The sequence below is a fragment of the Mus musculus genome, chromosome 4 (assembly GCF_000001635.26).
Source record: "Mus musculus strain C57BL/6J chromosome 4, GRCm38.p6 C57BL/6J".
In the NCBI taxonomy this organism is placed as follows: domain Eukaryota; kingdom Metazoa; phylum Chordata; class Mammalia; order Rodentia; family Muridae; genus Mus; species Mus musculus.
Window position 1 is genome coordinate 108,762,667 of NC_000070.6, and position 18,805 is coordinate 108,781,471.

An 18,805-nucleotide genomic window follows, 5' to 3' on the forward strand; every position below is an offset into this window, starting at 1 on the left:
ATCAAGAACACAGTTAAAGAGACTATAACATCACTAACAAGTTCTAATACATGATGTCAGGGTATGGCTCATTGATAAGAATAGGAAAGGGCACTGAAGTAATAGCAATCAGGTAGCAATAGTAGAAGTGGATCTATCATAATGACTGACAGGTGGGACCACTAATAAGCTAAATCCTCGGGGACCTGTGCAGAGAGTTAATGAGACAGTGTCATTGGGAGAAAAGTCAATCATGGTGCTGCTAAAAATATACACTCAAAACAAGTTAGAGGCTGAGGGGGACTGTCCCAATAAAGATCCCATGACCTCTAGCCAATTCCTGGACCTGAGCCAGTTGTCAAATGAGATCCACTGATTCATATATATCCTTACTGAAGAAATATACTTAGAATACATTTGTCTGTGACATCAATGGCATGTCAATGGCATGGCCATGGCCAACATGCTGGAAGATAAATATATTTAAAACAATGAGAAAACTTTTCTCTTCACATGATGAGATACTGGTTCAAGTCCTCTAATTTTTCAGGGCAACAAAATCCATGGATACCCAATTCTTAATACTTAAATCTCTACTATAAAATGGTATAGTATTTGTACATAATTTACATATATCTTGTTACAGATACCTTGTTGAGTATTCTGCTAGCAGCCTTCAGATAAAGCTGTAGAACTCTCAGCTCCTCCTGCACCATGCCTGCCTGGATGCTGCCATGTTCCCACCTTGATGATTATGGACTAAACCTCTGAACCTGTAAGCCAGCCCCAATTAAATGTTGTCCTTTATAAGAGTTGCCTTGGTCATGATGTCTGTTCAGAGCAGTAAAACCTTAAGACAGAAATTGGTACCGGGTACTAGGGTTTTACTGTTATAGGGCCTGACCATTCTTTTGTTTGGAAGGATTTGGGGACTTTGGATTTGGAAATCAGTGGAATGCTTTAAATGGGGCTTAGTGGGCCATCCTAGTAGGAATATGGAAGACTATTGCTGAGAGTAACTTGAACTATGCTGATCTGGCCCAAGAGGTTTTAGAAAGGAAGAATTTCAGTATGTGCAATAAAAATATATTCTGGTGAAGAATATGGCTACTTTTTGCCCTTGTCTGAAGAGTCTAGCTGAGGCTAAAGTGAAGAGACTCAGATTATTTGCACTGACAAAGGAAGTCTCAGAAATGCCCATCCTAGACTGTGTTCTCTGGCTACGTTTCATGAAGAGCATTTTAAACAAGTGTAGCTGAGAAAGGAAAAAATATAAAATAGTAAATAGGTACCAGGAAGTGAAAATGGAGCAGAATCTTGTGTTCAAGGAAATAACAAATTAAGGGAGTGGGACTTTGGGGCAAGATCCTACCCAGCTAAATTTAGATCCAGGCATGATGGTACACATCTTTAATCTTAGGAGATAAAGCCAAACATATCTCTGAGTTCAACGCCAGCCTGAGACAGATCAAGTTCTAGGTGAAAAAATGCTTAAATCCAAGCATGGTGGTTCACACCTTTAATCCCAGGAGACAGGCATGCAGATCACTGAGTTCAAGGTCAATCTACAGAACAAGATTCAAGACAGCCCAGCTTAGGCTGTGAAGGAGTTGGAAAAGATGAAGAGTTTGGAGTTTGTCCAGCTGGTTTCCTGTCTTGCTTTGGGGATTACAGTTAAGTGATTGGATAAACCTCAGAAGAGACCTTGAACGTTGAAGTTTTAACATTGTTGAGACTGCTATAGACTATGGGGCTTTGGAAGTTGGACTATTTTTTATTATGCTATGTTTAGGTATGACCCCCATAGACTCATATGTTTGAGCAAGCCTAAGGGAGTGGAATGTGATGGTTTGTATACGCTCGGCCCAGGGAGTGGCACTATTAGAAGGTGTGGCCTTGTTGGAGTAGGTATGTCACTGTGGGTGTGGGCTTTAAGACCCTCATCCTAGCTGCCTGGAAGTTAGTATTCTACTAGCAGCCTTCATATAAAGATGTAGAACTCTCAGCTCCTCCTGTACTACGCCTGCCTGGATGCTGCCATATTCCTGCCTTGATGATTATGGACTGAACCTCTGAACTTGTAAGCCAGCCCCAATTAAAAGTTGTCCTTATAAGAAAACAAAAACAAAAAACAAAAAAAAAAAAAACCCATATATCTTGCTAAGTCATCTTTAGATTCTTTATAATGCCTAGAACAATATAAATGATATGTAAATAGCTGTGATACTGTGGCTTAGGAATAATGGCAAGGAAAGCCACTGGTTCTCAACCTTCCTATTGCTGAGACTCTTTAATACAGTTCCTCATGTTGTCCCTATGTATGTCCCCAACCATAAAATACATGCTCAATGCAGACACATTTTTTTCTGAATATTTTCAGTGGATAGTCAGCCGAATCTATGCATGTAGAGTTCACAAACACATGGCATGACACTGTTCAGGGTTCTGTCATTTCAGTGAAATTGTAGGAGTCCAGTGTCAGGATCACACCACTGCTCCCCCTCAAATCCAACTGCTACTGCTTGCAATCCCCTACAAAGATCAGTGGGCTGCTTCAGATTCTAAAGGCAACTAAAGGATAGTGTTGTGGCCTATATGGTGACATGACAGGTTACCAGCTTTGGTTGAAAAACAGCTCTGCAGAATTCTAGGCTTTCCTGTAAGCAGTCCCTAAGCCACTGGTTCTCAACCTTCCTATTGCTGAGACTCTTTAATACAGTTCCTCATGTTGTCCCTATGTATGTCCCCAACCATAAAACTATTTTTGTTGCTACTTTATAACTGTAATTTTGCTACTGTTATGAGTTATAAATATCTGTGTTTTTCAATGGATTTAGGCAATTCGAGTAAAAGGGTTGTTTGACTCCCCTACCAAGGGTGGAGAACCACAGGTTGAGAACTACAGCTAAGCTGTCAAATACACATGAGGAAATAACAGTAATGAATTGGTAGACTAGTAATGCTAGTGATGGAGTTCTATAGGAAAGCCATACTGCTAGTACAACAGCTCCTGGTATCCTGGTAAGAAAGAATGCTTGATCATTGGGCCCCATGTGTTCAGAACTTTTCATAATGAACTTAGTGTACATCTGAGCTCAGCAACAACCCACTCTAAGATAGAAACAGTAATAGTGAAGACTGAAATAAAACAGAACCAAAAGACAAAATCTACGTAAGCAGGCAGCCAAGACTTCCCTGACAGACACCACTATCTGAGCACTTTCTCAGCTCACATCTACAGTTGTTTAGGGACCCTACAGAATCAACACAAAAATAAAAAACTAAAGATCAGTATATGAATGTAAGCTGAGGACAAAAGTAGACTCAGTATAGCCAAACTTAAGGGCGACCTTGACACTGGGGGGGGGGGGACCTCTCTCCCTAAAAGAGCTTTAAATGATGCATGTGCTTATGAAATTTATAGATAGAAAAGTGGCATAAGACACACATACCCATAGACAACAGCAAGCAGACTGGCTAACTGGTTAAAGGGGTTGAAAGAGAAACACTTTAAGAAAAGGGAACAATTGAATGACCTTAAAGAACTGAGCACAAAACATGAAAATCTGTTTCCTGTGTTGTGCTCACCAGAAAGCATCCAGTTTCTGCAGAAGAGCCACTGAACCACCAAATGTACAAAATTATTCAATTGACATATGCCACCTCAGAACTGGCATGATGAAGACATGATTGAACAGGTCACTATGGCATAAATAGAGGTGGGGAAAGAGAAAAAACTATGGGTCATTTACCACACCCAATTCTAAATATTGCCAAGCTCCCAATATAGCACTAAACTTGAATCAACAAGCTATTAGGTGGCAGGCTGACTACCTAACTCAGAAGTACTGGTGTCAGTTTGGTTTCTAATGCTTGGAGAAGAGTTTGTTCTACCTTACAGCTTACAGTTCCACCATGAAAAGAAGTCGGGGCAAAAGTCTGGAAGCAAAAACTGAAGCAGAAACCATGGAGAAAGACTGTCTGGCTTGCTCCCATGGCTTTATCAGCCTACTTTCTTATATAACCTGTAACCACCTGTCCAGGGACATACCACCTAAGGTGGGCTGGGCCCCTCCACATCAATCATTAATCAATAAAATGCCCCAGACCTGTCAGTCTGAGAGATGTACTTTCTTAATTAAGATATTCTCTTCCTAGATGACTCTCTTGTGTCTAGATGACAACACAATAACAACAACAACAACAACAAATAACCATGTCAACCAGTGATTAAATCTCACAGGAACACAATTATTACTGGTATGGATTTGCCTTTTCCAACAGTAAAAGCCCAAACTAACACCACTCCATAGGACTTACACTACCTACTCTGGTTTGGATATGATCTAAGCATACTCCCTAAAGCGCCACGTGGTAAAATTTAATCTCCATTAGAAGTAATTGGGGAGCAGAAACTTGGGAGGCAGAGGCAGAAGCAGAGAAATCCCTGTGAGTTCAAGGTCTGCTTGGTCTACATAGAAAGTTCTAGGATACCCAGAGCTGCACAGTAAGACCCTGTCTCAATACAAAACAAAATCATAACCCAAGAAAGAGAAAGTCCCATACTAGCAGATTACTGGATGTCCTACTGAAAACACAGCTGAAATACCAGCTCAGAAGTAAGAACGTGTAAGATCCTCTAGCACAACGGTTCTCAACCTTCCCAATGCTGAATCCTCTAATACAGTTCCTCATGCTGTGGTGACCCCTAAAAGAAGATTACTTAGTTGCTACATCATAACTGTAATTTTGTTACTGTTATGAATTGTAATGTAAATAAGTGATATCCATCCCTGGGAAGAGGTTATTCATTTCCCCCAAGAGGACGCAATCTACAGGTTAGGAACCATTGCTCTAGTACATGGTAAGTAAATTAATTCAGAGCTGTATTGCCATTAGTAGAATCACATGGTCTTTGAAACAGGTGGAAGAAGAAACACTCCCGCCATCATAATTTCCAGTGATCCACTAAAAAACTTTGTGCTTTTCATTTATGCAATGCTGAGCTCCACAGAATTAGAGAGTCTCCTGCCAAAAGTGGCATTCTTTCCTTGCTAGGAGACCAGCTAGTTTTTTTTTTTAGTCAACTTGACACAAACTAGAGTCATCTGAGAAGAAAAAGGGAGGCACAGGCAGGCAGATTTCTGAGTTCAAGGCCAGCCTGGTCTACAAAGTGAGTTCCAGGACAGCCAGGGCTACACAGAGAAACCCTGTCTCAAGAAAAAAAAGAACCATGCCCCCATCAGACTGGCCTGTAGGCAAGCCTGTGGCACTTTTCTTTATTAATGATTAGTGTGGAAGGGTCCATTCTACTAAAGGCAGTGTCATCACTGGGCAGGTAGTCCTGGAGTGTGTAAGAAGGTAAACTGAACAAGCCAAGAGGAACAATCCAGAAAACACTACCCTTCATGGTCTCTGTTTGACTCTATTTCCTGCCTTAGCTTTCCTCAATGATAGACTATAAGCAGTAAGCCAAATAAGCCCCTTTGTCCCCTTTAGTTTTGATCAGTGTTTTGTCACAATAGAAAGCAAACTAAGAGACACATGGAAGACTGCAATTAACTACAACTTACAACTGGGACTCCTTGTATTCAAGAGACAAAGGAAGAGTAACAATCTCTGCTGCCTTAGTTAATCCTCAGTTCAGCAGGAAGTATAGCTACAGTTACATAATAAAAACAAGAAGAGATAGTCACAGAACTTACTCAGTAAAGTGACAACTGTATAATCTCCTGCCTAACTTTATTTATGAATTGACAAATGTAGCAACTCCTACCTGAGAAGATATGGCTCTCCGACCCCTCAAAAATAAAACTTTGGGTTATACTACTTATAAGCAGCCAAGACTAGAAAAAATGACAGCTGAGAGTAAGGGCTCTGTATTTAAACTGAATAGCAGAGGAGGCAATGAAAATTATTATAGACCAAGATCAGTTACAGCAATGAGTACTGAAACCTAAGACAACTTCCCTCTACCCCTCCCACTAGGAGGAGTCCATGGAGGCTAGAGATGCAGCTCTCAGTGTTTACATACATGAATTAGTTCAGCATTTACTCAGATCTTCTTTCAAAGAGCCAACTGCCATGCAGGAGCAAGGAGTATAGTTAGCTAACATCCTCCAACTGCAGCAGGTTTGAATTTCACAATAGAGGCTATCCTTGTCAAGGGCAGTTCCTAAACAGTGCCTAACCATGAGGAGGGTAGTAGAATCTATCCACTCCTTCATAGTGTAATATTCTGGCAATTTGTATAAAAGACAGGTCCTTCTCCTTTCCCTTACATTCCTCCTCCCCCTAATTTCTTTTTATACTACCAAATCCACTCCAGTGCCTGCTTTTTTAAAGGAACCTATCTTATTACACATAGTGACAATTTGGAATTAAGGTTTCTTGGAACACACAGAAATATTATAAGAATATGGTTTGTTTTAATCCCAGGTGTAGGGATATGGAGCTGATTTGGACTGTCTGCAGCATCTATGATTTGCCTTGTGCTCTAGCAGAGGTGTGGTTTCTGCAGTGCTTGGAATTCTGGGAATTTTTCAGAGGCTATATAAATGCTAGGGTCCAGAGAGACAGGGTGGGTGGTTGTTGGTTGGGGCTTGTTAGTAGTTAGTTATGTTCAAAGAAAAAACAAAGGGAAAGGAATTAAATTTGAAGAGGTCTCTCTCCTCTTCTCTCCTCTTTCTCCCTCTCTCTCTCTCTTTCTTTCTTTCTCTCTCTCTCTCTCTCTCTCTCTATCTCTCTCTCCCTCCCTCCCTCCCTCCCTCCCTCCCTCTCTCTCTCTCTCTCTCTCTCCCTCTCTCTCTCTCTCTTTCTTCCCCTCTGTCCTTTTCCTCTCCTATCTAGTGATAGGGAGTGAAACCTAGGGGGAGGGGGAGTGAATAAAGGGTAGGAAAAAAAGAACCCACAAAGTACCAAAGACTGGCTACAATTACATAGGGTGGATCATGCCATAACTCACTGAAGTATTACTGCTAGTCCTATTTTACAGGTGGGAAAGCTCTGGCATGGAAAAGTGTTAACCTGCCCAACAAAACACCATAAAACTAATATAACTGAATCCAATTTCTGAGCCTGTGTTTTGAATTACCATGCTAGGAGATGAGATATTATTTTGACATCTTTAGAGGTTAAAAGAGTAATGATTTATTCTGCATAGTTTCAGAAAATAAAACAAAAGGATATACACTAGAGAAAAGCAGATGTTTTCCTAAATATAAAAGAAAATTTCCTAGTAATGAGCAATAAACAACAAAATGGGGAAGTAATGAGAGCTTATCAACTGTGAGTTCAAATATTCATGAATACTGTGACAATGAAGCTTTATAAAAACAGATAAAAGTTGACCTGGGTCAGTGAAAGGTATATTAACACCTCTCACTGAATTATGAGATTCTATTATGAATAATGTTAGGAATGTTTGTATACCAATTGTTATGTGCCCATATACTTCCATTTCCTTTGGGATATATATATATGAATAGAATTGCTGGCTCAAATTGTGACACTGTTTAACCCTCTAAGGAATAGATAGTAGCCTGGTTGTCCCACAGCCAGACAAGTCTGATAACATGTGGCTGAACAACTTTCAGTTCATTGCCTCTCCTCGGTCTCTGAAATAACACGAATGTGTTTTACAAATCTGTACCTGATCAATATAGAATGCTGTAAACCCAAACTTACATGATTAGAGAACATTTCCTTGTTCCCAGGGAATACACTTAGGCAGTTCTAGCCTGGGATAATTTCTTTCCAAAGTCAATATTCAATTAACCAAGGCATCTAAAAAGCTAACAAGAAAAAAAAAAGTTAACTTCCCAGTTTCCCAAACCATCGTCTGTCTATTTCTATCAATATTACTCTCTCTAACACATTAAGAGTGGGAAGGCTATATAAACCTTGTTATAAAAACATATTTCATCCTTTTCAAATGCAGTACATGTCCTCCTTTTCTTTATAAACAAACTTTATACACCTGTAACAAGGACAGAGTTCAATTACTAAATTCTCATATTCTAAGCAATATGAAAACTTTCACTATTTCAAGCATGCTGAATGGCCTATTTTCATACAACACAGCTCTTTATGCATTTTCTCAAACACATGTACACTGTCATAGACAAAAGCAGAAGAAAGAGGATATGAGCTAGAGACAGAAGAGGCCTCAGCCACAAATGAATGTTCAGAGTTATAAGATTTTTATTCAGATATATACTGATTTATCAATTATAAGAAAAACTTGTTAAGCCGGGGTGGTGGCGCACGCCTTTAATCCCAGCACTTGGGAGGCAGAGGCAAGTGGATTTCTGAGCTCGAGGCCAGCCTGGTCTACAAAGTGAGTTCCAGGACAGCCAGGGCTATACAGAGAAACCCTGTCTCGAAGAAAAAAGAAAAAATAATAACAATAAAATAAAATAAAATAAAATACAAATTACAATTCCTTTGTTTTGAACTTGCATTTTTCTCAGTCACCACCGCTGCCTACCATTCCCAATCCTTTACTTCCCCTATGTCAGCTCATCTCCATAGCCTTGAATCAGGTCATTTAACGCCATCTTTCATTCCATTCACCTTTATTTTTTTTTAATTGGTTATTTTATTTATTTATATTTCAAATGCTGTCCCCTTCCCAGTTCCCCCTCTGCAAATCCCCTATCTCATCCCCGCTCCCCTTTGCCTCTATGAAGGTGCTCCTACCCCCCATTCCCGCTTCACTGCTCTACTGTCCCCCTTACGCTGGAGTATCCAGCTTCTACAGGACCAAGGGCCTCTCGTCCCATTGATGCCAGATAAAGCAATCCTCTACTACATAAGTAGCTGGAGCCATGGGTTACTCCATGTGTACTCTTTGGTTGGTGGTTTTGTCCCTGGGAGCTGTGGGTGGTCAGGTTAGTTGATATTGTTGTTCTTCCTATGGGGTTGCTATTCCCTTCAGCTCCTTCAGTTCTTCCCTTAACTCTTTCATTGGGATCCCGGGCTCAGTCCGATGGTTGGCTGTGAGGATCTGCACCTGTATTGGTCAGGTACTGGCAGAAGTTCTCAGGAGACGGCCATACAAGGCTCCTGTCAGCAAGTGCTTCTTGGCATCAGCAATAGTGTCAGGGTTTGGTGCCTGCAGGTGGGAATGGATCCCTAAGCGGAGCAGTCTCTGAATGGCCTTTCCTTCAGTCTCTGCTCCATTTTTGTCTCTGCAGTTCCTTTAGATAGGAACAATTCTGAGTTAAGCTGAAACAACCCAGATGTCCCTCAAAGGAAGAATGGATACAGAAAATGTGGTACATTTACACAATGGAATATTACTCAGCTATTAAAACCAATGATTTCATGAAATTCACAGGTAAATCAATGGAACTAGAAAATATCATCCTGAGTGAGGTAACCCAGACACAAAAGAACACATATGGTATAAGTGATAAGTGGATATTAGTCCAGAAGCTCAGAATACCCACATACAACTCACAGACCATATGAAGTTTAAGAAGCATGAAGACCAAAGTGTGGATGCTTCAGTCCTACTTAGAAGGGGGACCAAAATAATCATGGGAGGTAGAGGGAGAGAAAGACCTGGGAGGGTGAGAGAAGGAGGAGGGAGAGAGGGGGCAGGATCAGGTATGGGAAGAGACAGAAAATTAAACAGAAATATGAGGCAGTGAGGGATGGGGAACTGGGGGTAGCCACTAGAAAGTCCCAGATGCCAGGGAAGCAAGAGGTTCCCAGGACCCATTGGAGATGACATTAGCCGAAATAACCAACAAAGGGGAGATAGAACCTGTAGAGACCATATCCAGTGGATAGGCATGGCCCCCAGCTGAGGGATGGGGCTACCCATCCATTCAACTTTAGAAATACTATTCACCTTCAGAAATAGACTATTTAATGTGGAAAGGACCTTGTTATCTAGTCTACAACTAATCTCCAGAACAGAGAACGGAGACCTAATTAGTTATTATACTTTTCTAATAACTGCAAGTAAGATATTTATCTATTCAATATAGCATATGAACTATTAAATTCCAAAAATATATACAAGGTTTTCTAACTTATATATATGTCAGTATATTTCAAAGGCATATATCCATCTATATTAATTAACTAAATGTGTATTTAGTTGGAAATATGTTATTATGGAAAATTATTAGATAAAAGACACAAGATTAAATAGTATTTCATTACAAAATCAAAAAATATATATGTGTTTGAATCATGAAATACGAGTTTAGGTTTACAAAAACCAGTAAACTCTCTAAGACTCACTCTCCTTGGATGAGAATAACACTACAGATAGTCGGAGGTCATCCTAATAATTAGAAGTAAAATACAATGATATACCTAACAAAAAGATAACTCACTGCAAGAAAATCTTATGTAAGATGGAAAACTTCGCAAATATGTTATTTTGGAAGAATTAAATATAGAACCAGGAACGAGTGATGATCAGGTTGTAACTAAATTGTGAAAGGAGAAAGGAGGGTTAAGAAATCTCAACCTCCAGCCTAAGATGGAGTTCAGTTGGTAGAGTGCTTGCCTAACATAAGCAAAGCCCTCCACTCGATCCCTAGCACTGCATGAGCCAGGTGTCCCAGAAAGCCCATGCCTATGATATACCTGGAAGGTATGGGCAAGAAGATCAGAAGTTAAGGTTATCTTTAACTACATTTTGAGTCCAAGGCTATTTGAGACTCTGTCTCAAAAGCAAAATAAACCAAAAAAGGTATAGTGAGATAGCTCAGTGGGTAAAGTCACCTGCTGCCAAGCCTGAAGACCTGAGTTTTATGACTGGCTCCTACATGGTATAAAGAGAGAACCAACTCCTACAAGCTGGCCTTTGACCTGTAATCATGCACCATGGTACATGTACACCTACAGGCATTTGCACACAAATAAATAAATAAATAAATGTAAAGAGATGTGTTAAAGTAATGTGAATTTTAGCTCAGACTATTATGCTATGAATACAATATTACTAATAATATAATAAAACACTTTTATTCCTTATTTTAATAAAACAAACACTAGCAGAAAAAATACCACTTTAACCATGAGAAGTTAGATAAGAATCAGACCATATTACACACAGAAAGCACATGTCTGTGCTTGGGTTAGTGGCTCACACCCATACTCCTACCATTCCTGAGGCTGAAGAAGGATCAGGAGTTCAAGGCCATGCTACACTAACTACAGTGTGAGACCCTATTCCCCACACCCACACCCCCAAAAAACATTTTCAAATTTTTTCATGAGTCCTACCAAAAAGACTCTAGAAATGCTAGTTTTTATAACTTTACATGGAACTTTGGCACGCAAAGCTACTAAAGAGCAGTACTAGTCTTTTTACTCAGTTCAAACTCTGCAACAGTGTTCTAAAGTGATTTCTTTTCAGTGCTAGGAATCACACCAGGGCCTTGCACATACTGGAAAAGCACTATACCACTGAGCTGCCTCGCTAGCCCTTAGCTTCCTGAAATAGGGACTCACTATGTAGACCTGGAATATGTCAGACTCATGATCCTCCTGTATCAGCCTGGGATTACAGGCTTGTGTCATCTTACCAAGCTCTCCCAAAGTAATTTTACAATGGAAAAATAGTATGTATGGTGCATAATAAAAATTCCAAACTTGTACTTTGATGCTGAAACAATGGTGCCCTGCAGTATTTCCTAACTTGTTTAAAAAAAAAAAACTTTAAAAATATTAGCCAAATCTTTATTGTTAAACTATATCCCCCCAAAAAAAAACTCATAGAAAAGTTTTAATACCTTGAATGCAGAATAAAATATAGAACAAAATTCTAAACATAAGACTAAAGAACAATGACTAATAGGTTTGGTTTGGTTTGGTTTGGTTTAAGATAGTATCTCACTACATATCCCAGACTGGCCAGCATGAGCTACAGTGTAATATTCTGGGGGATGGGATAGGAGGTTTTCAGAGGGGAAACCAGGAAAAGGGATAACATTTGAAATGTAAATAAAGAAAATATCTAATAAAAAAATTTTAGGAGGCCAGCCTGGTCTACAGAGTGAGTTCCAGGACAGCCAGGGCTATACAGAGAAGCCCTATCTCGGGGGAAAAAAAAAAATTTAGGGCTGAAGAGATGGCTCAGTGGTTAAGAGCACTGACTGCTCTTCCCTCGGTCCTAAGTTCAAATCCCAGCAACCACATGGTGGCTCACATCCATCTGTAATGAGATCTGATGCCCTCTTCTGGTGTGTCTGAAGATAGCTACAGTGTACTTACATATAATAATAAATAAATCTTTAAAAAAAATTTTTTTAATTCTGGTGTCCCACCCCCACTACCACCCAATATGATTAACCAGTTCCACTTAATGAGCTCATTAAAAGTGTACAGTTTTTATCCTCAAGCCAAAAACATTTCTTATCATCAAATCTCATAATTTGTCTCCAAATAAAAGCTTCAACAATTTACCTAATGACTGTAAACAAGTTATGAATAGGAAATAAAGCCTTACCTTTCCCACCTTACACTTACTCAGGTGGTTATAATCAAAAGGCAGGTAACAAAGAAGAGTTAGTAAAGATGTGAAGAAATTAGAACCCTCACACATTTGCTGGTAAGAACATAAAATGTTGCAGCCACTTAGTCAGCCAGGCTGTTCCTCAAAAGGTTAAATTGACTAAACAACTCCACTCCTATGTGTATCCCAGCGGCAATAAAAGTATACATGCACACAACAATCTGTATAAGAAGTCTCTTAGCATTATTCCTAACAGCCAAAAAACTATACCAAATTTCTGAATAATAAATGAAATGTGGTATATACGTATACAACAGAATATGATTGAACAATAGTAAGAAATAAGCTATAGATTCATTATTATTGAGTCCTGAAAATGTAATTATACTGATATAAACCAATCACATCATATGATTCTATTATATCAAGTGTTCAGAATTGATAAGAAAGTCTCTAGAACAGAAACACATTAGTGTTTGTCCAGGGCTGGGGGAATTAGAAAGATATTGGGAGTGACTGCTAATAGATACCAGTTTGAAGTGATAAAAATGTTCCAAATTAGATAATACCAACATTTATACAGCTCTATGACTATAGTAAAAGCCACTAAAGTTTATAGTTTAGATGGGTAAATTATGTATACATTAATTTGTATCAAGACATAGACCATAAAAATAGACCCTTCCCTAATATTCTAAATTTGGCTGAAATATATGTACTATTCATTTGTAGTTTAAAGTCTTTACAGTTAATGTTGTGGAAGCAATCTTCATTGCTTAAAGATTCCTATCAATGTACATTAAATTATTTTTCCCTTGTGTAACAAAAACTGTTTCTTGACTTTGAATACCTTTAGAGATTTTTATCTTTACCTTATTTTCCAAAAAGTTCTGAAAGGTATAAATACAAATATACATACTGTTCAAATTTTTACAATACTTCAGGTCTCTTAGTTGGACTATTTAAAATAAATTCAGCAAGGCACAGTGGTTCTTGGCTATGATCCCCTCACTTGGGAAGTAGAATGAGAGATCGAAGTTCAGGATCATCCCCAGCTACCATCACAAGTTCTAGGCTAGCCCAGGCTACATCAGACCTTACAGAAAGTTCTAGGCTAGCTCAGGGCACATCAGACCTTACAGAAAGAAAGAAAAAAAAATTAAAGCACTACCTAATTTATAAAATGGAGAACTTATAAATAACAATTTCAAAGTATTTCATTAAATAAAATTTATGATGAAGCATGAGACATTCTATTAACTATATAATCAAAATACTAATTCTGTAAACTTGTCTCATCCTTAATTTGGCAATCTTTGCAATCGGTCATGCTAGCTTTATTTTTTAGCAGAAAACTGAATAATGAATAATCTTTTAAACTTTCTCAAAACTCAAAGAAATATACTTTCCATTTCTAGAGTAATGCTTATTTATATATAGAACAAGCTCTGATTTACTTAATCCTCACAATAATCCTATAAAATGTATACTATTAGCTTTATTTTATAGACGAATAAAGACTTAAAAGAGTGTAAACAAGACTGATCAAGGTTATAAGACACATATGTATGTGTATATATACACACACACAAACACATACACATATAAATGTATATGTATGTAAGTTATAAGAACTCTGATTCTTGTAACTTGGGACTGGAGAAATGGCTCAGTGAGCAGATGGCTCACTGGCTGCTCTTCCAGAGGTCCCGAGTTCAATTTCCACCAACCATTTGGTGACTCACAACCATCTATAATGGGTTCTGACGCCCTCTTCTGTCATGAAGGCATACATACAAATAGAGCAGTCATATAGATAAGTAAATCTTAAAAAAAAAAAAAAACAAAGAACTTTGATTCTCATCACTATAGATTATAAGGAAAAGTCTATGTTTTGAGTAGTACTCTTCAGTTCTTAAACTAAAGTACATGAAGTATTTTTGTCCAGCATCTGCAACTCGGTATTTTCCAACGATAAGTACATACCAAGAATGTCACTCTATATACTAATTCACACACTGCAGGGCAAATATACAAAAATGAAGTGAAAGTGAAGACCAATGTAAAGCTGGAAGTAAAGTAACACGTCTATCCCAGGCATAGAGAATATTGGTTTAGTTAAAGAGGAAATGAAAAATATGTGCACATTACAATAAAAATTTTCCCATCAAATTTTTTTCAAAAATCCAAAAGTAGAACTAGTCGAAAGAATGAAAGAATGAAAGAATGAAAGAATGAAAGAAAGAAAGAAAGAAAGAAAGAAAGAAAGAAAGAAAGAAAGAAAGAAAGAAAAGGGGCACTGGATAGAGGTCCTGAATTCAATTCCCAGCAACCACATGGTGGCTAACAACCATCTGTAATGGGGTCTGGTGCCCTCTTCTGGTGTGTCTGAAGACAGCTACAGTGTACTCATCATATATATAAAAATAAATAAATCTTAAAAAAAGAAAGAAACAAAGAAAAGCAAGAAGACAAGCTATAAGTACACAGTGTACACACGCTCTGGCTTTTATTTTTCTTTTCTCCAAAAGGAAAAGTGGGCATGACCATTTCTCTTTCCTGTCTATGATCACTTGCACCTCACAGAAACAAACGGCCCACTTCCCTGGAAGGGCTACCATTACTACAAGAAAGTATAAGAAACTCAGAGCCTAAGTATCTCATTGCTCCTCACATCTGACTCCACACTCTGTACCACAGCATGCAATGCAATCAATAATCATAAAGCATGTATATACCACCCCTAGAAACAAAAGAACTTAAACTAAAATCTAGGCAATTATCTTTTAATCAAGCTTTGTACTTTGCAACCACCAGTCTGTGGCCAGCACATAAGAGGAGCCAAATAAACTTCAGTGAATGGAATAAAAGTGGCAGCTTAGCAGCAGAGGAAGGAATGAGTTCATCCCTACTCATTCACTTGTTCTTTCTTCACTAGGGAGTTAATATAAAACTAGTACTTCCCAAGCGACACATGCTACTCTTTCTTTAAAGAAAACATTGAATCAGGAATTGGAAAATAAAGGAACATTCCATATGATTTTTTTCTCAATTCTGAGAATTAAACTGGGGGGCTTACACATTCTAAGCAAGTCCTCTTCTAGAGTGACCTCCCATTCCTTAGGGATGCATCTTGAAGGGCAAGATCCTGGATGAGACACAGAAGCCCTAAGCAGAGATCTACCTCATTTCACTCAGTTACAACACTTTTCTGACCCAGCCATGTAACAGTTAATTAAACTTGTCCTGCTTCCACAATTAGCTAATTGCTAGCAGAAACCTTGGTCATTTTTGTATTTCCCAGAACACCTAAAACAGAACCTGATATTATTATCACCTAAAATTATATTTTAAAAATTTATACAATACTTTTTGTATGCTGTCTTCTAAAAGCCTTCTAAATACCTAACAGCATTTTACAGACAATATTGACATTTATTCATTGCCAAGATGAATAACCAGATAGTTTTCCTTAACATTCCCACCAAAGGCTTACCATGTTTGTTGACTGAAACAGCTGTTTTTCTATCTGCATTACAAAACCATTATCTGTTGCTATGAAGACCATCTGTAAGCCACTTAAGAGTAATAGTTTTGCTAGAGAGAGGACAATTGTGTCCACCTAAGCGAATCTCTTTTATCAATTATGTCCAAATTTAGTAGTACTAAGAATCAGGAAGGTTGATTTAAAAAAATCAAGATCTTCGAGTTATACCTACAATTCTGATTTAGGGGACCAGGAATAGAATATTTTAATCAGTACCCCCAATTCTAACATTGGTCTTTAGAGACACACTGAGAAAAGAATTCGACTTTTAAAACCTAAGTTAACCAACATACTAATCAAGCCAATGTTTTACAGTTAAAAATGCTTACACAAGATCTGACAAAGGCAAGGCTACAACACTAACACAATGGGTCCTCAAAATTCATCAACATGATGACCCCCTTAGACCTCAGGAGATTCCCACGCTCTGTAGGAAGGTTAAGTCAGGAGTCTTACAGGTAACTATGCATATTAACTGATGGCTCTAACTCTGATAATTAGTAACATATTTTATAAATTTTAAACAAATGTCTGGCTGTAAAGTGGACCAGTCAGGCATTCTTAATTTAATTCCAAAATATAATAATAATTTTATAAATCAGTACACTCTCACTGTAAACTTTGAATGACCATCAAAACATATGACATTACTAGTAATCTCTCTCCAGTTATTAAGTACATATTGAAAGCCAATATAGTACCTCTCTGCGTATCCAAATTTTCTACTATATATACATATTTTCATGCATTGACGTTCTAGATGTACATATAAGTCCTATATAGTAGAAAAATGAGAATAACCTGTAATCACATTTATCATAAACAAGAAGCACCCAATATCTGACGTGTAATGTCAAACTACAATCACTAACTTTTTTTTACATCCTTACCAGAACAAAACAAATCATTTTTCTTGTACAACTGAGTTTATATCCCATTTTCGGCATGTCCTTGCAATTAGGGTAATTAGTATGATTTAAAATCTTCTTGCCATCCGTTCTCTATTTGAGTAAAACATTTTTGTACCAAGGACTGGGGCATTAAAACATTTCCTGTCTCTCTAAAGGTGGAAAAGACATCTTCCTAAAAGATTTTTTTTTTCTTTTTTTAACTGTGAGTAGCTAGGAAACTTAGCATAGCAAAGATGGGATGGGGCTTTCTCCAAAGCAGACCTCGCTCAGAGACAAGATGTAACATAAGGAGGAAAGGATGAGCTAGCGGCAGGTGATGAAATTTCACCTCAAAAAAGGACGCAAAAGGCTGTGTCTCCAGCAAGGGAGGCGTGAATGCTACTCCTGGAGTACCAGGGGCTCCGAGTGCCCCGCACTCTCTGCACCTCAATACTCACCACTCCCCACCCAGGGGGTGGCTCCGCAGGACTCAGTACGCGGAGCAGGCAAGCCAAAGCTGTTTGCAAACAAGCGTCCTCTGCCTCCCTCCGGGATGTGCTCGAAGGGCCCTGGGAAGGAAGGCACGCTCGGCCCCGCCCGGGACAAACGCGAAGGGCACCGGTGCGGCCGCCAGCCCGATCTTCACGTACCCGGCCGCGCCGGAACCCAGGCCCGGCTAAGGGCTTCCCGGCGACTCGGGGCCTAGTCGCCCCCCGCACGCCTTCAATCTCCCGGGGACCCACGGAGAAAGGGCCGAGGCCCCAGAGCTCCGGGGTGCCCGCGGCGGCCGCACTGGCAGGACGCTCCGTCCGCCCGGCCCAATAGCTGGCGCCAGGACCCCTGGGCGGCGCAAGCAGACGAGCCCCGAACCGCAGCGCGCCACACTCACCGCCTCTCCATGGCCCGGGGGTCGTCACTCAGCCGAGAGCCTCGTCCTCAGCGGGGCTCCGCCGCGAAGCCTCGCACTCCTGAGGGGGCTGCGGTCTCAGCGGCCGGGACTGAGGCCCAGCGCCCCTCCAGCCGCCTCAGCCACGCGGGTCCGGGAAAGCGCGGCCGAGCGCGGCCGAGCGCGGCCGGGGGCGCAGCTTACGGCGGGACAACCGAGGCGATGCAGGCAGACGGGCTCGGCGAAGCCTCGGGCGCCGCCGCGGTGGCCGCTTCAGCCGCCCGCGCCGCTGGGCCACAGCGCCCCCTGGACCCCACGTCCCGCTACGGCGCCGGGACTGCGGCGGCCGCACCGGGCACGAGCGGCAGGGAACGCGAGGCAGCGCGGCCTGGGGGTGGCGGGGCCCCGTGCGCCCTGCGCCGCCCGCGGCCCGTGGCCCGCCCCTGACGCGGCTTCCCGGGAGCCGGAAGCTGTCGGCTCCCCCCACACCCCACCCCCGTCAGACCCCAGCACCTTTTTCTTCCCTCCAAGAAGGTATGTGAATGCTTTCGTCACTCGTCTCCGAGAGCGGGAATGTGAGGGAATCTCGGTTCATTTCTCGTGGAGACAGGGGGTCCCTTTTAATTCCCTCAGTGCGTCAGTATGAAAGGAGCGTGACCCAGAACAAATCCCTTTTTTCTTTTCCTAAGCACATGCACAATCCCTTCCCAAAGCAGATAAAGGAATCATCTTTGACCTCAACTTTTTTGGAGCTACTGTGCAGATTCACTACAGAAATGTGCTATAGAATTCCTTAAACCCTATCCTTACCTACAAAGTAGGGGGGAGAAAACAAAAAACAAACAAACAAAACAAAACAAAATTTAAAAAACGCTGACAAAGAGAAGAGAATAACCAACGGGTTGTCCTGAAACCGATAAACAACTTAAAGGTAAGAAAAGACTCATCCTTTTACTAACTTAACCCTGGCCACCACCTCTACCACTTCTGGGTCACCCACCCCTTATCAAATCCTAGATAAA

The 18,805-nt window shown here is 40.2% G+C and overlaps 1 protein-coding gene across 7 annotated transcripts in view; it reads right to left on the reverse strand.

Annotated features, from left to right (window-relative positions):
* The window catches only part of Zfyve9 (zinc finger, FYVE domain containing 9), a 143,804-nt gene extending 125,201 nt beyond the window's left edge, over window positions 1-18,603 (reverse strand). For 3 of the 7 annotated variants that reach the window (XM_006502988.4, XM_006502986.4, XM_030253438.1), the window contains exon 1: window positions 18,297-18,603. In XM_006502988.4, coding sequence (XP_006503051.1) covers window positions 18,297-18,378 — 82 coding nt within the window. In that variant the 5' untranslated portion in view covers window positions 18,379-18,603. Of the gene's footprint in view, window positions 1-17,786; window positions 18,263-18,296 lie in introns of those variants that run through there. The other 4 variants (NM_183300.4, NM_001384118.1, NM_001347163.1 and 1 more) reach the window with 3 other exon arrangements.
* Window positions 18,604-18,805: the final 202 nt, after the last annotated feature.